This window comes from Pseudorca crassidens, chromosome 14 (genome assembly GCF_039906515.1).
Source record: "Pseudorca crassidens isolate mPseCra1 chromosome 14, mPseCra1.hap1, whole genome shotgun sequence".
Taxonomy (NCBI): Eukaryota; Metazoa; Chordata; class Mammalia; order Artiodactyla; family Delphinidae; genus Pseudorca; species Pseudorca crassidens.
The window spans coordinates 73,696,838-73,721,574 of NC_090309.1; the positions used below are offsets into that span (position 1 = coordinate 73,696,838).

At 43.8% G+C, this 24,737-nt stretch overlaps 1 protein-coding gene across 1 annotated transcript; it reads left to right on the plus strand.

The window, feature by feature from the left end:
* Window positions 1-17,303: 17,303 nt before the first annotated feature.
* TP53I3 (tumor protein p53 inducible protein 3) lies at window positions 17,304-24,662 on the plus strand. Its single transcript, XM_067703583.1, is given in 5 exon segments — window positions 17,304-18,306; window positions 20,440-20,701; window positions 21,874-22,086; window positions 22,992-23,188; window positions 23,975-24,662. Coding segments are annotated over 5 exon segments (993 nt in total). The 5' UTR covers window positions 17,304-18,168; the 3' UTR covers window positions 24,158-24,662.
* The last annotated feature ends 75 nt before the right edge of the window (window positions 24,663-24,737 follow it).

Consider the following 24,737-nt stretch of genomic DNA (forward strand, 5'->3'; position numbering starts at 1 on the left):
TAATGTTATAAAATCTTGTATTTCATTTAAAATTGCTTAGAAAATTTTAATTGCTTAGAAAATATTTTAATCATTGCATATCACATGGTATTCCTCTTTGTTAGATATTTATGTTATATCCACTTTTTCACTTTGTAAATAACGCTGCAGTTTACAACTTTTACATAATTCTCTGTGTCTCTGATTATTTCCTTAGGTCTGGAAGTGGAGTTTCAGGGTCAGAGTATGAGCAACTTTACAGCTCTCTGTAGTTTTGTTGTTGTTGTTTTGTTTTGTTAACAGAGAAGTTTTACACCATGTTAATAAGAGGCAGGGGTTTTTGTGGGGGTAGGTGGGCGGGGAGGGAGTTATTTGTAATTCAGCTGTTAACTCATCAGTTTCCTATGCTTGTGGGATTGGGTCTGAGGCAATCTTACCAAGTGCCTCAGTAAATGAGAAAGAGAGGAAATGCAGTCAATTGAACTGGCTGAGTCAGAGACCAGAGAGGCAGGTTACTATTTGAATCAGACAGTGCTAAATCATGGTGACACTGGACAGTTGCTCCTGTATGATACAGAGATACTCATGAGGTTTGCAGGACAAGCCAGGAAACATTTGGGGGCTTCTAGATACAACTCCAAAGGAGTCCAGGCATGCCAAGGCCCAGAGCTAAACAGAAGGCTGGGCTATCAATGCTTCAGGCTAAAGTCACACTCTATTATCAAAACAGAGTGGACTAGAGCAGAGATATGCAAAGAATAGCACTCAGACCCATAAGACTAGAACATCTGAACATGCTGATGTGTGTAGAAGGGAGATGTAACCATAAAAAGTGGAAGCTGGTCAGCCAGGGAAGCCTAGAAAAGGAGTCATGGGAGCAAAGGCTGGTTGGGCCATTCCAGGTGGGAGGATCTTTGAGCAAACAATTCAAGTTGTCTGGTATTTTCTAGCAGCAACTTTCTGACAGTAACTGGGTGTCCTAGAATTCAATCCCATTTTGAACTAACTACCTGGGGTTAGTGCAGACCCTACAGGTTAAGGGGCTCAGCCCTGTAAGACTGCCTTCACCTCAGAAGCCAGCCACAACTCCCAGGTCCTCAGGTTACCCACACTTCTGACTTGGCTACAAATTTGGGGGTTCCCTTGACCACCCACCCTTCAGGTTTGATAATTTCCTAGAATGACTCAAAGAACTTAAGTGCCATACTTATGATTACAGTTTTATTATAAAGGATACAACTCAGGAGCAGTCAAATGTAAGAAATACTTAGGGCATGGTACCGGAGGTGGGAATGGGCTCAGAGCTTCCATGCTCTGGTGCACCACTCTCTCAGTACATCATTGTGTTCACCAACTAGGTAGCTCTCCAAACCTCATTGTTCCAGGGTTTTTATATGGTGGTTTCATTAGTGGGCATGAATAATTAAGTCAGTGGCCACCTGATTGAACTTAGTCTCCAGTCCCTCTCCCCTCCCCAGAGATCAGGGGTTGAGGCTGAAAATTTCAACCCTCTAATCTAATTGACTAGTGACTAGCCCCCATTCTAAAGATATCCAGCCCCTCATTAGCATGAATAACAAAAGGCACTCCTATCATTCACAAAATTCCAAGAGTTTCAGGAACTCTGTGCCAGGAACCAGGGACAAAGGCTAAATATATTTTATTATATCACTTCTGATCTTCATGGCAAGGTTGTACCAGGTATAGAGGTGGATATATCTTGCTGTCTTAGCCAGATTAAGTATTTAACATTCAATTCATCTCAATCATCCCACCTTGTCCAGAATCTTCGCTCACCATTTGGCTTTCCATGTAGATCTACCTATAGATTTTGGGGTCAGACCTCTTGCCAATGATTTCTCCTTTTAAATTAGCACATTGACATCTGAATGTTATAACTTAGTTATGTGGACTGTACACCTACTCTCCACATGCTGACAAGCTGGGGTTTTGAGCCTACAAGGCAGAAGGTCTGATCCTGGATCACAGTGATCTCTAAAGTACTGAAGGCCATCATGAAGCCTCTTGGCTACTTACCAGCATTTCCCAGACGCACACACACTGCACTGTTGGGTGCCTAGTGGGAGCCCTTTTCATAAACCTCATCAAGGCAAATGCCTCATTGTCTGGAACCCTCCTATGTAAGGCGGTCCAGTTGCTTCCTACAGTTCTCACTACGAAGTTCCAGTTGGGCTTAGCTACTCAGGGAGACCCACAAAAGGGACCCTTTGATGGTAGCTACACAGTACCTGTGGAAGTGCCCAGGGAGCAGGTGATCTTCTGAAACAGCGGTCTCCAAATCAGGGAAATGTATCCTGGTAGTTCACAAAGACTTTAAATGGCACATACAGGCATGAATGGACTTAAGGGGTTCATTTTTCCCAGATCTTTAACTTCCATATGTACTTTCCTAAAATTTATCTGTTGTGATTGAGCAGTAATGCCAGTTCTTCTCCTGCATCTCCCATCTCCAACCGCCTTTCTCCCAGTATACAAAAGAAAGGCCTACTCTCATCCAGTCCCAATCTTACTGTGATGCTTGGCTTGGAGGGTAAAAACTGCAGGGTGCCAAAGGAAAGGAAAATTCTCAATGTTTTTAAATTTAATGACCTCTTCTGTCCTCCAGTGTCAAAAATACATCATATGTGAAGAAGAGTCCCAAGAGAATATTGCAAAAAGAGCATCACTGAGAAACAGTGAAAATCTTTGTATCATAATTCATCTAGGAGAGAAAGACTCCTTGTCTTTATGTTTCTTAAAATTCAGAAGCAAGACAGTTATCATAAGGACATGAATTAATATGATTACTTGAGGGACTTCCCTGGTGGTCCAGTGGTTAAGACTTCGCCTTCTAATGCGGGGGGGTGCAGGTTCGATCCCTGGTTGAGGAGATAAGATCCCACACACCTTGTGGCCAAAAAAACAAAAAAAGATTACTTGAAAAATGAGAAATTTTTCTGATAGAAAGTAATTTGACTTGGCTGATTAGTTTAAAACAATGATGGCTGGCTTTGCCAATAAGAATGTCACAGCTGTTTTTCATAAATGGGTTAAGTCTACAACTCCAAAATATTAATAAAAATGTATTTAGTTTTTTAATTAATTTTTACTGGAGTATAGTGATTTACAATGTTGTGTTAGTTTCTGCTGTACAGCAAAGTGAATCAGTTATACATTTACAGTTATCCACTCTTTTTTAGATTCTATTCCCATATAGGTCATTACAGAGTACTAAGTAGAGTTCCCTGTGCTATACAATAGGTTCTTATTAGTTATCTATTTTATATATAGTAGTGTGTATATGTCAATCACAATCTCCCAATTTACCCCTCCCCTCCCCTAATAAAAATATTTTTAAAGCACATGATAAGGTAAAAGGATTTGGCCCAAAAATTGTCTTAGCAAAAGTGTATTGGAATTAACACTTCTACTTTCCATATCTTCCTGAGTATATCAATTTAAACAAGGTGCCTCGGGGCTTCCCTGGTGGTGCAGTGGTTAAGAATCCGCCTGCCAATGCAGGGGACACGGGTTCGAGCCCTGGTCTGGGAAGATCCCACATGCCGCAGAGCAACAAATCCCAGGGACCACAACTACTGAAGCCTGCGCGCCTAGAGTCCGTGCTCCACAACAAGAGAAGCCAACACAATGAGAAGCCCACCCACGGCAACAAAGAGTGGACCCGCTCGCTGCAACTACAGAAAGCCTGCACACAGCAGAGAAGACACAATGCAGCCAAAAATAAATAAATAAAATAAATTTATAAAATAAATAAATAAAAATAAACAAAGTGCCTCTAAGTGAAAAAGTAGCAGAAATAATTAATAATCATTTGATAAATCTTTGCAAAGATTTGTTGGCATAATCCCAGAAGCTGAGAACCGGAATGACACTTATGACTGGGTAACTAATACTTTACAGGTTGAGTGGTTTCCAAATCTTTGCTTTCAATAAAATTGAAGGAATACCTAATTAATTTGCCAGCTAATAGATCACTGAAAATAGTTTTTGATGATAGATCATTATATGGTTTTTATCATATAACTCAGAGGTATTCAAATAATTGGCTGACATTCCTATAATGAAATTTCTTTCCCATCTAATTTATGCAAATTAGGTTTCTCAGAGCTTGTCCATAAAAATGAAAAACAGGAAGAAATTAACGTTGAGCCCAGTCTCATTCTAGCAATAATTAATATTCATCCACAGATATAATAATTATTTAGAAAAATTCAGCTTCACCAACGGTCCAATAAAATTTTACTTTTTATGTTCAATAATTACTAATATTTAAAATAATACTTTTATTTTTGGCCGCACCATGTGGCTTATGGGATTTTAGTTCCCCAACCAGGGATTGAACCCAGGCCCTTGGCAGTGAGAGCACAGAGTCCTAACCACTGGACTGCCAGGAAATTCCCCTGAAATAATACTTTAAATAACATAAAAATAATTTAAAATAATGTTGTTTTGATCAGCTGTGCACTAATAATACTGTAATGATAATTAAATCCAGAAGAAATTTAACACTTATAGCCCTATGGTCACAGTAAATAAAATATATGTCGGATTACATATATTTTGTTGCAGATAAGAATGATCAATAAAGCATAAAATATAGCAGATGTAATTCTTATGTAGAATGAAAATGTAAATGTTGGAAGAAAAATAAAATTTTAAAACTTCTAACTGTTTAAAGAAGAACTTGTTTGGGTACTTTTTAGTGGATGATTATAGTATCAAATTGCTCTGAAATCTTAATTCCACTTGACACATTTAAAAGCCTGATATAAGAGTTTTAAATTCAATATTTATGACCAGAAATCATATCTTTTGCACTACTTAAATTTAAGATGAAATATTTTAGATCTCAACTTAAAAATGTGAGAGGGGACACATAGTTTTTGAAAAGGCTTTTTGTCTATTTGCAAATAAAAAAGTGTGAAAACCACTGCCTGGAGTAAGAAATGTCTTGAGCCCTGAGCGATATGGATGCCCTAGGCCCATAGGCCCAGGAAGATGGCAGGGGCAGGTAACCAAACAGGCAACTCCACCAAGCGGACTCCAAGCCTTTTCCTCTCCTAGAGCCTTCCTGAATCCCTGCTCCTGGGATTCGCTCTGCCACCCTAAGGATGGAGTACCCATGGAGAGAGGGGAGGAAGAGCCCAGAGAGTCATGCAGGGAGAGAAGCTGGCACAGTACCCAGAGCTGAACTGCCCCAGCTTCTCTAGGGAAAGGTCAGCCCTTAGCTGTTCCAGAACCATGAGTCACCACTGAGCTGCTGGGCTGCCCTAGCTTGGGCTTGGTTACCACAGAAACTGCTGTGTTAAGGTGACTCAGCAGAACTGCGCAGAACCCTTCAAAGGACATCTGGGAGGGATTATAGCCCCACCCCCATTTACCTTTCAGGATAAGCAGCGGCAGCTGTACCCTCACATCAGTTGGGTTTCTGGGACACATGCTTCCACCTCATTCCTACCCAGAATATCTTTCTTGTTCTGCTAAAACATGAACCTTTGGGGAGTCCCTTTAGAGGCCAGAGATGTAGAGGACTGTGGAATACTGCCACTGCAACCAGTTCATCTGAAAATTACCACCCAATCCCAAAATTTATATTTTGAAAAAAAGGGGTTGGAGCAGGGGATGTTTTGTTTTAAGAAAATCAACATTGGGACTTCCCTGGTGGTGCAGGGGTTAAGAATCCACCTGCCAATGCAGGGGACACGGGTTCAATCCCTGGTCAGGGAAGATCCCACATGCCACGGAGCAACAAAGCCCATGCGCCACAACTACTGAGCCTGCGCTCTAGAGCCCGCAAATCACAACTACTGAGCCTGAGAGCCACAACTACTGACCCCGTGTGCCACAACAAGAGAAAGCCCACACGCAGCAATGAAGACCCAACGCAGCCAAAAATAAAATAAATAAATAAATATATACATATAAAATACATTTAAAAAAAAAGAAAATCATGGGCTTCCCTGGTGGCGCAGTGGTTGAGAGTCCGCCTGTCGATGCAGGGGAAACGGGTTCGTGCCCTGGTCCAGGAGGATCCCACATGCCGCGGAGCGGCTAGGCCCGTGAGCCATGGCCGCTGAGCCTGCGCGTCCGGAGCCTGTGCTCCGCAACAGGAGAGGCCACAACAGTGAGAGGCCCCCCGCGTACCGCAAAAAAAAAAAAACCTTTCTGGGGTTTGCAGCAGAGCTCTGTGCTGACCCTTTGGGAGGATAGTGCACTCAGAGATGGAGAAAGTCTGTGTAGCACCAAGGGAAACCTCATAAACTCCCCTACAACTTCGTAGCAATACCTCCTTCTCTCTCCTGTGAGGCCCAGCTATTTCTACAGTGTCCTTCCTTCTCTCTATTTGTTGCCCTTTTTCCTCCTCTTTCAATGGAAGCCTTTAGGTGAGAGTGTTGCTGAGACAGCCTAACTCAGGAGTCCTGAGTTCAAGCGGCTGCTCTGCATTGACTAGCTCTGAGGTCCTAGAAGGCATTTAGCTCTGAATCTCAGTTTCTCCATCTGGACCTCATAACCTGTCTGCCTTTTTAGGGTGTTGTGAGCCTCCAGTGAGCACAGCCACATCCATAACTTGTGACCTGTCCCCCAGCCTTCTTCATCCTCCATCCACAGTCTGTACTGCCTCCTCTCTGCCCACTGCAGGGCTAGCACAGGACTGGACAAAAGATGGTCACCCCTTCTTCCAAAGGTAGGTTATCTACCCTTTAGGGCAGCAGCCAGAAGGGAAAGCTGCGGTCCTTCCACCCTGTCATCTGATGCTGACTGCTGACCCCAACTCAGGCCTCAAACTGCCCTCACCCTCAACTCTGAGCCCCTCACTGATGCCGCGACACACCCTGACCTCTAATCCCAGTGCCGGGACCTGTCTCCCATGGGGACAACTATGGACAGTTTTTATGACCAATGTGAGACAGAACTAAGGTTCTCAGCCTGATTAACTCCGAAACAGAGCTGAAGACACACATATCAAACCAACTTCTTGACTTTTTCCACTCAAATGTCTCAAAGGTACTTCTTTTATTTTGGCCGTGCTGCCCAGCTTGTGGGATCTTAGTTCTCCAACCAGGGATGGAACCTGGGCCTCAGCAGTGAAAGCGCTGGGTCCCAACCACTGGACCGCCAGGAAATTCCCTAACTTCTACTTTAATACGTTCAAAATTTAACACATAATCATCACCCAATATCTGCTCCTCTCCCAGGGCTTCCTATCTCTGAGAATAGTGCTTCCATCCATCCAGTGCAGAATCCAGAAATCTCGGGGTTTTTTTTTTTTTTTATAACTATATATATATATATATCCATATATATAACTCCATATCCGAAAGATCACTAAGTAGTCAATTTTATTTTCTAAATACGTTCACTCTTCCCTTTCTCTCTGTTGTGCTGCCATCTCCCCTAGTCCAAGCCACCATCACCTTTCACCTGGGCTACTGCAATACTTTCTAAAAGATTTCTCTACACTCACTCATCTTTTCTAACCCACACACTATGCTGCAATAAAAGTGAGCTCTTCAAATGCAGATTTAATCATGTCACAGCCCTGCTTAATACACTTCAGTAGTCTTCCATTCCTTCTAGAGTAATAATAAAAAGCTTACAGGGCCAACAAGTCTGCATAGACTGACCCATGCCTATCTCTGCAGCCTCATCTCCCACCCTGCTCCTCCTCCAGCCACAGGGCCTTCAAACATATCTCCTCTATCTCAGATCTCTCTACCACCATCCAAATATCCATCAGGAGGGGACTTGTTGAATAAACTTTTGTATATTCACACAATGGATGTAGCTATAAAAAGGAACATAAACTGCTATAGAGTAATCTCCAAAATATGTTGTTCAGCAGAAAAAAGCAAAATACAGAACAATATATTTGGTATGCTACATTTTTATCTTAGAAAAGGAAAATATGTGAACATATCTATACATATTTGCTTATTGTTTAAAAATAGAATAATAAAACAAGGGACTTCCCTGGTGGTCCAGTGGCTAGGGCTCCACGCTCCCAGTGAAGGGGGCCTGGGTTCAATCCCTGGTCAGGGAGCTGGATGCCACATGCCACAACTAAGAGTCCACACACCACAACGAGGATCCCACGTGCCACAGCTAGGACCCCAAATGCCAAAACTAGGACCCAGTGCAGCCAAATAAATAAATAAATATTAAAAAAGAAAAAAAGAATAAAACAAAAACTAAGGTAAACCAATGTTTACCTTAGGGAGTAGGAGGAAACAGGGTGGAAGGGACAGGTATAGAAGCTAGATTTCTCTGAATGTACCCTGTTTTGAAGATTTAATTTGGATACCATGTAAATGTTTTACATAATTTCAAGAAAAACTTAAAAATGTAAAAAAAAAAAAAGAATCTCTAAAATTCAAAATTAAAGAAATAACCTTAATTGTGTTTCCAGTTGATAGGTTAGCCACACAGAAAGGAATAATTTCAAGTGACGCTAAATTAAAAACACAATAATTTGAGTGGTATGTCCTTATTTGGGGATATATCCCAGGAACAAAAAGAACAGCAATGACAAGCCTCTTAGATAGCCTCATCCACCAGAGGGCAGACAGCAGAAGCAAGAAGAACTACAATCCTGCAGCCTGTGGAACAAAAACCACATTCACAGAAAGATGGACAAGATGAAAAGGCAGAAGGCTATGTACCAGATGAAGGAACAAGATAAAATCCCAGAAAAACAACTAAATGAAGTGGAGATAGGCAACCTTCCAGAAAAAGAGTTCAGAATAATGATAGTGAAGATGATCCAGGACCTCGGAAAAAGAATGGATGCAAGAAATGTTTAACAAAGACCTAGAAGAATTAAAGAACAAACAGAGATGAACAATACAATAACTGAAATGAAAAATACACTAGAAGGAATCAATACCAGAATAACTGAGGCAGAAGAACGGATAAGTGACCTGGAAGACAGAATGGTGGAATTCACTGCTGCGGAACAGAATTAAAAAAAAAAAGAATGAAAAGAAATGAAGACAGCCTAAGAGACCTCTGGGACAACATTAAACGCAACAACATTCGCATTATAGGGGTCCCAGAAGGAGAAGAGAGAGAGAAAGGACCAGAGAAAACATTTGAAGGGACTATAGTCGAAAACTTCCCTAACATGGGAAAGGAAGTAGCCACCCAAGTCCAGGAAGCACAGAGTCCCATACAGGATAAACCCAAGGAGAAACACACTGAGACACATAGTAATCAAATTGGCAAAAATTAAAGACAAAGAAAAATTATTGCAAGCAGCAAGGGAAAAATGACAACATACAAGGGAACTCCCATAAGGTTAACAGCTGATTTCTCAGCAGAAACTCTACAAGCCAGAAGGGAGTGGCATGATATACTTAAAGTGATGAAAGGGAAGAAACTACAGCCAAGATTACTCTACCTGGCAAGGATCTCATTCAGATTCGATGGAGAAATCAAAAGCTTTACAGACAAGCAAAAGCTAAGAGAATTCAGCACCACCAAACCAGCTCTACTACAAATGCTAAAGGCACTTCTCTAAATGGGAAACACAAGAGAAGAAAAGGACCTACAAAAACAAACCCAAAACAATTAAGAAAATGGTCATAGGAACATACATATTGATAATTACCTTAAACGTGAATGGATTAAATGTTCCAACCAAAAGACACAGGCTTGCTGAATGGATACAAAAACAAGACCCATATATATGCTGTCTACAAGAGACCCACTTCAGATCTAGGGACACATACAGACTGAAAGTGACTGGATGGAAAAAGATATTCCATGCAAATGGAAATCAAAAGAAAGCTGGAGTAGCAATCCTCATATCAGATAAAATAGACTTTAAAATAAAGAATGTTACAAGAGACAAGGAAGGACACTACATAGTGATCAAGGGATCAATCCAAGAAGAAGATATAACAATTATAAATATATATGCACCCAAAATAGGAGCACCTCAATACATAAGGCAACTGCTAACAGCTATAAAAGAGGAAATCGACAGTAACACAATAATAGTGGAGGACTTTAACACCTCACTTACACCAATGGACAGATCATCCAAAATGAAAATAAATACAGAAAAAAAAAAAGAACAGCAATGAACTTTAAAACTGTTTTCAGTGATCATGTTACTATTAATAATAATTGTATTCTGAAACAATTATATGAATATAGCATAGATTAAATCAAATAAACAAGTATAGTAAGATCATCAGAAGCCATGATTTTCAGGAAAAATATATATAAACTCAAAGGAGTTACATTAAAACCCTATAATCCTAAATCTGACTTGGAAATATCAGTTGAAACTCTTCATGTTTCTTTTAAAAAAAATAGCTATTTCCTAGCTCTGTCCACTAAGAAGGACTAGAAACAGGCATCCCTTGTGTACAGATTGTGGTCTCTAAATGTCACTTTCCAATAATAGGAACGAGGCTCCTTTGAGAAATGACTGAATCCAGATTTGAGCAGGAAATGTACAAGATGAGCCTGAAACATCTTGCCATACCAAAAAGCAAGGCCCCACTGGCCAAAAATGAGACAAGTTGAGCCTCAAAAAGAATGATAACTGTAATGGGTTGAAACTCCTCAGCTATGCTGAAGTCCACGGTTTATAATGTTACTTTTTAAATAAAAATCATAAGTCATCCTTGGAAGATGCCAGGAAATCAAATCATTATTCTGAAGCTTGGTAAATACCGTTTATCTTTTTTTTTTTTTTTTTTGGTACAAGCTATGGCTCACAGTAACCAAATATTAGTTACTGAAAGAAAGGAAAGCCCTAATGAAATAATCTAGGCCCTTGCTACTCCAAGTGTGATCCATGGACTATCAGCACTGGCTTCACCTGAAAGCATGTTAGAAATGCAGAGTTTCATGCCCCAATTCAGACCTACTGAATCAGAATACATAGTTTAACAACATCCCCAGGTGATACCTATGCACAATAAAGCTGGAGAAAACTGATCTACAGAATGATCATCAATGGCTACTGAGCGATCAGGTGAAAAACCTAATGGGGGGAACTTCATAATGAAGTGAGCCACCTGGCAATACCTGAATGCAGGATGTCTTACAACACGAAATGAGACTCAACCAGACATTATGTCTCTCCTGATGTGACACAATAAGACTGCCCAGGGGTTAACTGATGAAGTTGAATGACGGGCATACAGAGGTTCATTATATTATTCTCTATACTTTTATATGCTTTTTCCACTTTCCTATTTATTTATTCTTAATTGTGGTAAATAATACATAAAATTTACCATCTTAACCATTTTTAGTGTACAGTTCAGTGGCATTAAGTACATTCACATTTTTGAGCAAACATCACCTGCGTCCATTACCAGAACTCTTTTCATCTTGCAAAACTGAAACACTATACCCATTGAACACTAACTCCCCATTTCCCTCTTCCTCTAGCCCCTGGCAACCACCATTCTACTTTTTGTCTCTATGAATTTGACAACTCTAGGTACTTCATATAAGTGGACATATAAGTGTCCTTTTGTGACCAGTTATTTCATTTAGCATAATGTCTTCAAAGTGGAACCATGTTGGGACTTCCCTGGTGATCCAGTGGGTAAGCCTCCACACTCCCAATGCAGGGGCCCAGGCTCAATCCCTGGTTGGAGAACTAGATCCTGCATGTGTGCCGCAATTAAGAGTCTGCATGCCACTACTAAGAGTCCACATGCTGCAACTAAAGACCCCATGTGCTGCAACTAAGACCCGGTGCAGCCTAAATAAATAAATAAAAATTTTTTTAAAAACCTGAGACTTAAAAAAAAGGTTTAACCATCTTGTACTATGTGTCAAAATGTTCTTCCTTTTTAATACTGAATAATATTCCATTGAACGTATGTACCACATTTTGTTTATTCATTCATCATTGATGGACATTTGGATTGTTTCCACTTTTTGGCTATTCTGAATAATGCTGCTACAAACATTGGTATACAAATAGCTATTTGAGTCCCTACTTTCAATTATTTGGGGTATATACCCAGAGGAGGAATTGCTGGATCATAGGGTAATTCTATTTTAAATATTTTGAGGAACTGTGATACTGTCTTCCATAATAGCTGCACCATTTTATATTCCCACCAGCAGTGCACAGGAGTTCCCCACATCCTTGCCAACACTTGTTATTTTCTGCGTTTTGATAATTGCCATCCTAATGAGTGTGAAGTGGTATCTCGTTGCAGTTTTGATTTGCATTTCTCTAATGATTAGTGATGTTGACCATCTTCCCATGTACTTATTGGCCATTTGTATATCTATCTTCTTTGGAGAAATGTCTATTCAAGTACTTTGCCCATTTTTCAATTGGGTTGTCTTGGGGTTTTTTTGCTGTTGAGATGTAGGAGTTCTATATATGTTTTGGGTGTTAACCCCTTATCAGATGTATCATTTGCAGATATTTTCTGCCATTCCATGGGTTGCCTTTTAATTCTGTAGATGTGTTCTTTAATGCACAAAGTTTTAATATTGATGTAGTCCTGTTTACCTATTTTTTCTTTTGTTGCCTGTGCCTTTGTTTCATATCCAAGAAATCATTGCCAAATTGAAAGTCATGAGCTTTTCCTTTATGTTTCCTTCTAAGAGTTTTATAATTCTAGCTCTTACATTTGGTCTTTGATCCATTTTGAGTTAATTTTTTGTGTATACTGTAAGGTAAGGGTCCAACTTCATTCTTCTGCATTATATATGTTTAAATATTTCTATTTCAAAGTTTTAAAAAAAGGTTTCTTTAAGTTATTAAAAAGTGTTCTCTACTTATATTGCCCAACCTCCCATACCTCATCATTTTATCCCATCACCTTGCACAGTGTTTATTCAACAGTGGGCATTCAATTATTATCTGTGAATAAAATGGATGAATATTTAAAGTAAGAAAGGAAAGGAAGGGAGGGAGGGAGGAAGGGGGAAGGAGGAAGGGAGGGAGGGGGAGAAACAGATTGGAAATATTGTACATATTCTAGCCCATGCTAATGGCCTAGTTCTCTGAGCAGGTCTACCCTGAGAACAGTTCCTTACCCACATAGTGCTCAGACCTGCAGAGGCCAGACTCCATCCTCAGCAGATTAAACATCACAAACTCCTTGAGATTTGAGAATCATTTTTGGTATCCTAAAGTAAATCATTCTTGGGTCAAAGTAAAAGGGCTGGGTGGAAAAGGGGCTGTTTTTTCGCCTCCCTGGCCTACAGAAAAGAGGGGGTAATTACAGCAGAGATGCAGTTGTCCCCACTTCTCCCATGGATTTTCTCATCTTAAAATGCTGGCGCTTCCCTCCCTGGCCTCTTTCAATGGCTCAAACTCTTCGATATCCCAAATAAATCTGAAATCATTCATTCAGTCAACAAATCTCAATTGAATGCTTAGGTGATAGGCACAGGGGATACTGAGATGACTAGGATACTCTAGAGATCCCCAGTCTGGTCGGGAAGAAAGTCCGACAATAGAGTGCTACAAGTGTTATTAAGAGATGTATTATGATAGAATAGAGGAGAGGAGGCCTCACTCTTCTTGAGGAGCCTTTTTGTATCCATTATCTATTGCTGCATAACAAACAACCCCCAAATATTAGTGGCTTAAAACAATAATCATTTTACTTGCAACCAATTTTGTAGGTCAATAATTTGGTCTGCGATTAGTCAGGAAGTTCCTCTGCTGATCTCAACGGTAGGTCATTCATGTAGGTTCAGTCAACTTACAAATCATCTGGGGCTATTTGGTCCGGGAGAGCTCAGTTCAGACAGCTTGTCTCTGCTCCATGAAGTCTCATGCGCTGGTAGAGTAGCTCAAGAAGCTTCTTCACATAACAGTGAAAAAGTTCAGTAGCAAGAGCGGGCAAGTTCAACATATAAGCGCCTCCCCACCTTTTTTTTTTGGTCGCACTGCGTGGCTTGCAGTATCTTAGTTCCCCAACCGCTGGGGAATTCCCTATAAGCACTTTTCATTGTTCCATTGGCCAAAGCAAGTCACACGGTCAAACCCAAATCAGTGTGCGAGGGGACTACCCATAGGCTGTGATTACAGGGAAATATGGTTCAGTGGGACCATTCAACGTTCCTCAATTTTTTTTCTTAATTTTAAAGGCTTATTTAATTTCTTTTACATAGCTCTACATATAAAGTGCTTAAAAGTTATACACTTTTTTCTCTTTTCCTTTTTTATTGTTCCTTAACTCCCATGACATCACCCTCTTTCAGATAACCCCAAACAACTTACATATAAAGATAATGATATATATAAAAAGATTCCATATCTTTTTCCATGCTCATGTAACTCATATGTGTGTGTGTGTGTGTGTGTGTGTGTGTGTGTGTGTGTGTAGTCATGTATATGTGTATGGGGATGTTTTGTCATTATTTTAACACAATGTTTCTCTCATTAAACAAACGTTTCATGTAAATCACTCTGTGACAACTGCTATAACTCTTGGTCATTTTTCAAATGGATGCACAGTATTCGTCATTTATTCAGCCATTCCCCTAGTGTTGGGATCTATTTTGTTTCTAGATTTTTGGCACTGTGATCAATGCTGCAGTAAACATTTCTCTCTGTCTGTCCTTACATATTTGTGTTTTTTATTTCTATGGAATGCCTCAGAAGTAAGTACTATATTGTCATTTTATCATCATTACAATATTTTCTGACATCTGGTAATATGTCTTCCTTACTATTGTTTTTCATATTTTTCTTGGCCATTTGGGGGAATTTACTCTTCCACATACTCTAAGATTTTATACAATTTAAAAAGACCCGGGGGGAATTCCCTGGTGGCCCAGTGGTTAGAATCTGCCTGCCAATGCAGGGGACACGGGTTCGAGCCCTGGTCTGGGAAGATCCCACATGCCACGGAGCAACTAAGCCCGTGTGCCACAACTACTGAGCCTGCGCTCTAGAGCCTGTGCTCCACAACGAGAAGCCACCGCAATGAGAAGCCCATGCACCGCAACAAAGAGTAGCCCCCGCTCACCGCAACTAGAGAAAGCCCATGCGCAGCAACGAAGACCCAATGTAGCCAAAAATAAATAAATGTATAAAAAGACCTGGGCTTCCCTGGTGGCGCAGTGGTTAAGAATATGCCTGCCGGGCTTCCCTGGTGGCGCAGTGGTTGAGAGTCCGCATGCTGATGCAGGGGACACGGGTTCGTGCCCCGGTCCTGGAAGATCCCACATGCCGCAGAGCGGCTGGGCCCGTGAGCATGGCCACTGAGCCTGCGCGTCCTGAGCCTGTGCTCCACAACGGGAGAGGCCACAACAGTGAGAGGCCCACATACCGCAAAAAAAAAAAAAAGAATCTGCCTGCCAATGCAAGAGACACGGGTTCAAGCCCTGCTCAGGGAAGACTCCGCATGCCACGGAGCAACTAAGCCCGTGAGCCACAACTACTGAGCCTGCACTCTAGAGCCCGTGAGCCACAGATACTGAGCCCGTGAGCCACAACTACTGAAGCCCGGGCGCCTAGAGCCCGTGCTCTGCAACAAGAGAAGCCACCGCAATAAGAAGCCCGTGCACTGCAACAAAGAGTAGCCCCTGATTGCTGCAACTAGAGAAAAGCCCGCGTGCAGTAACAAAGACCCAAGGCAGCCAAAAATATAAATAAATAAATAATTTTTAAAAATAAAAAGACCCTGTTGGCATTATAACTAAATTAACAATAAATGTATATATTAATCTGGTAGATTTGACAATTTTATGTACTGTCTTCTTACCCCATAGCATGATTTTTTCCACTTGTTCAGATCTTGTTTTCTGTTCTCCAATACAGTTTTATAGTCTTCTATATATAATTCCTATGCCTTTCTTAAAGTTAAGTTCCTTAAATAAGTTAAACTTATTCCTAAGCCTTTTACAGCTTGTGCTATTGTAAAAGGGATATTTCTCCCATTTTTTCCCCTAAGTGCTTAGCTGGAGAATAAAGCTACTGATTTTGGTGTACCCATCTTGCATCCAGGCATCCTAACAAATTATCTCATTAATGTTAGTTTTGTTTTGTTTACTGGCATCCCTTAGGTTTTCTAGGTCTACGCTCATATCAACGGCAAAAAGAGATAGTCCTATCACTTTCCAATGTTTATATGTTACTTCCTTTTGTTTGTGTATGTATTAGTGCATTTACTAAAACTTCCCAAGTAATGTTAAATAATAATGTCAATAGTGGGCATCCCTATCTACTTCCTGATTTTAACTGCAATGGTTTTAGTGTTTTTCCATTTAGGATAGTACTTGCTGCGGGTTTTTGGTAAATAATACACAATTCCTTTTATTCTTCTTTTGCTCGGGGTTTTTGTAACAAATGGCTTCTAGGTTTAATCAATGTATTTTTAGCTTCTATTGATTGGCTCATAAGATGCTGTATCCTTTTTTTTTTTTTTTTAAAGTTATCAGGGGTTTCCCTGGTGGCGCAGTGGTTATGATCCGCCTGCCAAGGCAGGGGACACAGGTTCGAGCCCTGGTCCAGGAAGGTCCCACATGCCGCAGAGCAACTAAGCCCACTACTGAGTCCTCGTACCACAACTACTGAAGCCCACACGCCTAGAGCCCGTGCTCTGCAACGAGAAGCCACCGCAATGAGAAGCCCGTGCACCGCAACGAAGAGTAGCCCCCACTCACCGCAACTAGAGAAAGGCCCTGCGCAGCAACGAAGAACCAACGCAGTCAAAAATAAATAAATAAACAAAAATTTATTTAAAAAAATAAAGATAAGTATCCGATTTTTTTTTTTTGCCCTCCTGCCGTCCCCCAGCAGGGGAGGAAAAAAAAGCTACCTATCTTGGGCTTCCCTGGTGGCGCAGTGGTTGAGAGTCTGCCTGCCGATGCAGGGGACACGGGTTCGTGCCCCGGTCTGGGAGGATCCCACATGTCGCGGAGCCACTGGGCCCGTGAGCCATGGCCGCTGGGCCCGCGCGTCTGGTGCCTTTGCTCCGCAACGGGAGAGGCCACAACAGTGAGAGGCCTACATACCGCAAAAAAAAAAAAAAAGAAAGAAAAAAAGCTACCTATCTTGTTTTTACACAGGCGCACATACGTGTGTATTCTTCCAACCCAGTGGTTTTTGACTAGAAGTAATTTTGCCCCCCAAGGGATATCTGGCAATGCCGATACATTTTTTTATTGTCACAACTAGATAGGGGTGTTGTTGGTATCTAGTGGGTGGAGACCAGGGATGCTGCTAAACATCCCAAGCTGCACAGGACAGTCTTTCACAACAAAAAAATTTAGTCCAAAATGTCAATTGCAACAAGGTTGAGAAACCCTGATGTAGCCTATTTATACAGCTTTTAACCAGGCTAAATTGCCTCACTGGGCAGCGTCTTCCAGAGGCCGCTCCCTCATCCCCTGGAAAGACTGGAGGAACCGCAGAAGTGACAAGAATCCCGGGACTGTTTTACCTTCCCTTTGCCCCTAATGCTCCTCTTTTTTCTCAGCAGCACCCTGCTTGCCCACCCTACTGGGACGCCTGCCCACAAGAAGGGCAGGAAGCCAGACTTAAAGCCCAAATGGGCTAAAAGCCTGGCCTGACTGAGAAATGGACCGATCGCCTGCCAAGAGTTCGCGTCTTGCTGCCTAGAGAGCGGAAAAGTTTTCTCAAAGTGAGGGCTGGAACAGCATTTCACGCCAAACCAAGAGAAAGACTAGATTCCAGAGGCTCAAAGTTAAAGAAAATCTGATTTGCCGCCACTAGCTTTGCATTTTAAAGGGAAAGGAGGCGAAGGAAGAAGGGGAGGGTCAGCCCCACCGTTTGCACTACCCAGAGTCCAGCCGTCCATTGTGGTGGTGGCCGAGGCAGCGCCACTGCTCCGAGGACTCGCAGGGGGCGCAGGACCACGCCGCGTCACCTGGAGCAGCAGAGGGGGCCACCCAGAGCAAGTAAATAACTTTCATGGGCTCCAGTGACCCTGGCGGGCGGGGGATTCCAACTCGGAGGGAATGAAACTTGCTTGACGCTCTTCAGTGTCTTCCTGCTCCGCCGCAGCCAACCCGCACGGCCATCCTCTCTGCACCTCGTCCCAGCCTGTGTCCTCCGCGTGGGGTCAGTCCGGAGGCTGCAGGGTCCCCGCGGGAAGGCGCTCAGGGGGTTGGGGCCGGACGGACTGAGGGAGGCCGCTGGCCGGCAGGGGTCGCTGCGCCCCTCAAAGAACCTCGGTCTACCCTGTGTCCTCAGAGAACATGTTAGCTGTGCACTTTGATAAGCCCGTAGGACCAGAAAACCTTTACTTGAAGGAAGTGGCCAAGCCAAGCCCAGGGGAGGGTGAAGTCCTCCTGAAGGTGGCAGCCAGCGCCCTGAACCGGGCGGACTTACTCCAGGTACCCAGGGGTCTGGCAGCGGCTGGGACTGGGCGGGACTCCAGGTTGTTCAATAAACATTCACCAGGGGCTTCCCTGGTGGCGCAATGGCTGAGAGTCCGCCTGCCGATGCAGGGGACACGGGTTCGTGCCCCGGTCCGGGAAGATCCCACATGCCGCGGAGCGGCTACACCCGTGAGCCATGGCCGCTGAGCCTGCACGTCCGGAGCCTGTGCTCCACAACAGGAGAGGCCACAACAGTGAGAGGCCCGCTTACCGCAAAAATAAATAAATAAATAAATGAAAATAAATATTCACCGGATGAAGGAAAGACCTAAGGCACTACCATTAATGCTCATCATGCGTGCTGGGGGTTCTGAAACTAGAAGCACTTAGCCTCCATTGTTTACACAAAATACAGGGGTGTTTGCACAGCAGAGTCCACCCTGCATCAAACCACTGTCTGCTCAGGTTTGCAGATAAGGAGACTGGACGCGCGTGCGTGCGTGCGTGTGTGTGTGTGTGTGTGTGTGCTCCCGTGCGCGAGTGTTAGACCTTGCTCTATCTCCTTTACTCCTCAGGCAGCCCTGTTCACCATTTGTATTCGACAGATAAAGAAACTGAGGGTCAGAGAGGTTCAGCAATGAGCCCAAGGCCACACACTAATTTATTTTTGGCTGCGTTGGGTCTTCGTTGCTGTGTTCAGGTTTTCTCTAGTTGTGGCCAGTGGGGGCTACTCTTAGTGGCGGTGGGCAGGCTTCTCATTGCGGTGGCTTCTCTTATTGTGGAGCACAGTCTCTAGGCACACGGGCTTCAGTAGTTGTGGCTCGCAGGCTTTAGAGAGCAGGCTCAGTAGTTGTGGCACACGAGCTTAGCTGCTCCGTGGCATGTGGGATCTTCCCGGACCAGGGCTCGAACCCGTATCCCCTGCATTGGCAGGCGGATTCTTAACCACTGCGCCACCAGGGAAGCCCCCCCAAGGCCACACACTAGTAACCAGGGGAACTGTGACTCAAATTGAGGTCTTTGTCTTAAGGCTCCAAAGTCTGTATTCTTTCCACTCTGAGGGTCCCAGAGCTGGCAGGGGGCAGTACTCTAAGAATTTTCTTCTGACTTCTTTTTGAAGCAGTAAACTAGGCCAGCTGCATTTTTTGAATTAAGAAATGTACACCAGAATCACAGGAGGCACTTATTCAAAATAAATAGGACCAGGACCCAGGCATGTGTACTTTGAAAAGGCTCCTCAAATGGTTCAGATGCACACTCCTAGTTCAGTCCCTCTGGTCTCAAGCATCTGGTTGAAGGCTTCTGAAGACTGTGTTGAGCAAGTACAGAGCCTGGCACTTGATATATCAGAACTATCATTAAGGAGTACACAGTTTGGTTTGCAAGGCAGAAATAGAGACAGAGATGTAGAGAACAAATGTATGGACACCAAGGGGGGAAAGCTGCGGGGTGGGGGTGGGGGGTCGGGGGTGGTGGTGGGATGAATTGGGAGATTGGGGTTGACATGTATACACTAATATGTATAAAATAGATAATAAGAATCTGCTGTATAAAAAAATTAATTTAATTAAATTGAAAAGAAAAGGAGTCCACGGTTTTATTCCCAGTCTTGCTATTAATTTGCTTTGCCACCTTGGACAAGGCATTTCCCTGCCCAGGTCTCAGTTTCTTCATTTGTAAAACAAGGGGTTTAGATGAGAGAAATAGCTAAGGACTCTACCAGTTAGACATCCACTGATTATGGGACCTACAGTCTCTTATTTGCATGAAACAAATCACCTCTGCTCTCTTTTTTCTTGAATTAAAAAACCTAACTTTAGGGCTTCCCTGGGCGCAGTGGTTGAGAGTCCACCTGCCGATGCAGGGGACACGGGTTCGTGCCCCAGTCCGGGAGGATCCCACATGCCGCGGAGCGGCTGGCCCCGTGGGCCTTGGCCACTGAGCCTGTGCATCCGGAGCCTGTGCTGCGCAGCGGGAGAGGCCGCAACAGTGAGAGGCCCGTGTACCGCAAAAAAAAAAAAAAAAAAACACCTTACTTTACCCTGAACTTTGTCTTGGACAAAAAAAGGGGCTATGGGAAGAGGGCCAGGGACGGTGACACACAGAATTCTGATCACGTTTACTACTTAGTGCACCCTTTCTCTACAGAGACAAGGCCAGTATGCCCCACCCCCAGGAGCCAGCAACATTTGGGGACTCGAGGCATCTGGACACGTGGCAGAGCAGGGGCCTGGCTGCCAGGGACACTGAAAGATTGGGGACCCAGCCATAGTTCTGCTGCCTAGCGGGGGCCAGTATGTCACTGTCCCCGAAGGGCTCCTCATGCCCATCCCGGCAGGACTGACCATGCCCCAGGCTGCCGCCATCCCAGAGGCCTGGCTCACCGCCTCCCAGCTGTTACATCTCTTGGGTAAGGACCACCTCACCCTACCTCATGCTTACTCCATACAGCATGGTTCAATTGCTTCATGACTCAGCCACCTCAGAACCCAGCAGTCCTGCAGGGCAGCTTTGATCTGGCCACTGAGCCACACCCAACCCCAGCACCTCAGCCTACTGTACCATCAGTAGTATCAGGTCCTCATACTGTGCAGCAATATTGAGGCTGAAAATTATGGTTAGCACATAGAAAACCTGGAAAGCGCTGGATGAAAGGCCTCTGCACATCTTCACACAGTAAGCCCAGCAGTAGTCCCAGCTTCTCAGTCAGGCTAAGCTTCTCTCTGGGAGCCCTAGCACAGTAGAAGCCATTCAATCAACTCTTTAATTCCTCCCCAATCCCACTGAGGCCAGCAAAGAGCTTACATGAGGGTCCCTGGCTTTGGGGAGACCAGTGTAACTGGCAAGACAACCACAGTGTTTGGAAGGGTGGCCCTGGCTCTAACTACAACAGAAGCTCAAGATGGGAAAAGTTGGTGTGGGCAAAGGGGGTCCGAGAAGGCTTTCTGGAACAGAAGGCCTTGAAGGGTGGTAGAGCTGTGATGGACAGATGGCATACCAAGGTGGCCTAAGAGGGTCAAGGTGAGATCAGCTGCTTCACTCAGAAGTGAAGGATGACAACTGTAATTTATGAAAGATGAGACTGCAACTAGATTGTGGTGGCCTTGAATGGCAGGCTATTTGGACTTGACACGAAAACCAATCAAGAACCACTTGACATTTTGAGAGAAAGTGACATAATGAAAGCTCCATTTCAGGAGGAGCCTGGTGGCTGTGTGTGGGGCCTGGATTTGTGAGACCAGCTGGAGGCCAGTTTCAGACTGAAGAGGGGCTGCCTTCAGGTAGTGACAGCGGGAATGGTGGTTATTCTTACTCATTCAGGTATAGGTCAGAGATATGTTTTCGTATTATTTCACAGGTAGAACAGAGATTATGGATGTGGCTGCTAGTAACTGTTTCCAAAAGTTGTTTCCCACTTTGACCAGAGGCAGTAAGACAAAAAGTCAATATGTGCTCTCAAAACAGCCAGAGATTTGACATTTGGTGGTCTCAGGGCCAGGTGATCATGGTAGAATAAGCCTATGTGGAGAATGTGTAGCAGTTGCAAAGCAAAGAAAGTGGTTCCTGTACTTTCTGTCGCAGGAAATGTTCAGGCTGGAGACTCTGTGCTAATCCATGCAGGAGCAAGTGGTGTGGGCACAGCTGCCATCCAACTTACCCAGATGGCTGGAGCTGTGCCTCTGGTCACAGCTGGCTCCCAGCACAGGCTTCAAATGGCAGAAACGCTTGGAGCAGCTGCTGGATTCAATTACAAAGAAGAGGATTTTTCTGAAGCAACACTGAAATTCAGCAAAGGTAAATAAAGCTTCTGCAATTCAGCAGGAGTTTCAGAGATGATTAAATAAAATCCTCACCAGCCTCAGAGTTGCCTCTGGATCTGTCTCCCCTCTGCTAAAAGCACAACAACTGCCCAGGCCAAATTCTAGTACTCTGGTGTTTGACCACTGGAGACAGGCAGGCAGTATTTAGGACTAAGATGATTTTCCTGTGCATTCTTGTAAGTGATATGATTCATATGCTTTTTAGAAAGTGGATAATCACACAGAGTTGGCCTGGAATTATTCAGGACCTCTTTTTCCCAACCAGCCACTCTGCAGTGAATTAACAGGAGGCATGGAGCAGAAACCAGTTTGGAGCTGGTCAGAGTAGGCTTGGGTACGTAGCTCCCTAAATGGGTGAGTAGATGTGTATGCCTCTATATTCTGAAACTGAACCTGCATATATTTGGCTCATCCCCTTCCATTGTTCCACATGAGTCAAAAAGGAGAGATGAAAACAAAGCTAACAAAGCCATGATTCAGGCAACCCAGCTCAGACACTTGATAACTTAGATATGGACTAGCCTGTCCTGTAGCCTGGGGTGGATCTCCCCTATTCCCCTGGGTGCCAGTGGGTTCTCTACTTACGTGGAGGTCAGGGGAAATACCAGATCATGGTGCTGCCCCATTTCCCTCCTGCTGTGGCAGGGATCATAAAATATGATCATGTATAATATCACACATGTATAATAGAGTTCAGCCAACTAAACTCCATTTACAACCATGTTTCTATAAGCAATGTTCTGAGTTCCAACCTATAGATTTACTGCTTGCACTTGTATTTATTTATACCCATATTTCCACAAATATACCATGTAATCTTATTTCACACCAAGCTTTCTGTGTCTGACTAGCATCATATATCTGTGTTTCATGTGAAAGGCGCTGGAGTCAACCTTATTCTAGACTGCATAGGCGGCTCCTACTGGGAGAAAAATGTCAACTGCCTAGCTCTTGATGGTCGCTGGGTTCTCTATGGTCTGACGGGAGGTGCTGACATCAGTGGGCCTCTGGTTTCAAAGATACTCTTTAAAGGAGGAAGTTTGATCACCAGTCTGCTAAGATCTAGGGACAAAAAGGTGAGTGATGGGTGAAAAGAAAATGTGATTTAACTATTATCCATAAAAGTGTGATTCATTCACATAATCCTGAGAAAGTAAGATCATATATTAAGTTAGAGAGCCTATGTATTAATAGAAACCTGCCCCTCTGTGTATAAATAGGTAACCTAATTTCACAGAACTAATTAAAATTGGTTGATAAAGGCCTCAACATCTTGGAAGGAGGGTAATGTATTATGTAAACTTTATAACAATGAACAAAGCATTGACCATATTAGGAAATACTACTAATAGTTCCAAGACTTTGTTTTCAAAGGCAGAACTGTTCTCAGTGTGCTAAGAAAGCCTCTTAGGTAAGTAAGGTTAGTAAGCTTCTACCTTTAACAGATTATACATTCATGAAATCTTTTCTGTGTGGCATTCCAGCAGGTGCCAGCTTTGGAAGTTTTGTAACAAGGTTTCACAACTGCTGGGGGGATAGCAGAGGTTAAGCATCCCTTTTGAATTGAACCTATATTAAGTCCTGTCTGTGGCTGCCTCCTGCTTGAAGTCTTTATTTAAAAACAGCCCTTCAGCTTTCAGTGACACTAATATTTTCTCCAAGCTTCGGTCTTTATCTGGGACAGAATAGAGCTTACAAATCTAGGGACATGCACATACATGCTGGTAGTGAAGGGATTACATACCCTTGTGTGACTTTTCAGATGTGTACAAGTTTCAGAGAAAGCAGAAAGACTAAGCAGGGTGGGGAGTGGCAAGGTAAGGCCTCTGTCCAGGCTGATGGTCTCCTTTTCCTTATCTTAGTACAAACAGATGCTGGTGAAGGCTTTCACAGATCAAATTTTGCCCCACTTCTCCACGGGGAACCCTCAAAGTTTACTGCCGGTTCTGGACAGAGTCTACCCCATAACTGAAATCCAAGAAGCCCATGCGTACATGGAGACTAACAAGAATGTGGGCAAAATCGTCCTGGAGCTGCCCCAGTGAAGGAGGAGGGGCAGTACAGGACAAGGCTACCTCAGGTCTTCCAAGAGCAAACTTGGAGAAAATTCACAGTGCTCAGGCGACCGGGTGCTACACCAGGCTCGCCTGTAATCCCCTGTTCCTCTCCGAGCCTCAAACGATCAGTGCAAAGCCGGTCTAAGGAAATAAAGAGTGGACTTGAAGAGTGGCGCGTGGACTGTGGCCGTCAGGGTGGGGGTGAGGTGGGAGTCGGGACTGGCATCGCCGAGGAGATTACAGAAGAGGCCCGGTCAGCTGATGCTGAACTTTGGGGGCTGAGCCAGCGCCAGGGGTTCTGGGTACGGAGTAGAGCGTCGGCCACGACCCAATCAGCCAGAACCCTGCAGGCTCGTCTTAGTGCACTGTCAGGGGCCCAGGCACACCCACGCATCCCCCGCACAGCAGCGCGCGCCCCGCAGGCCCGGACCCCACTGTAGTCCCCGCCCTCCCCGGCAACTCACCCAGGCGCAGACCCAGCTCTCACAGCTCTCCTCAGGCTCCACCCCCTTCTGCCAGCTTCCGCTGCTCTGGGCCTCCGCGACCGGAACACCGCCCCTTCTTAAGC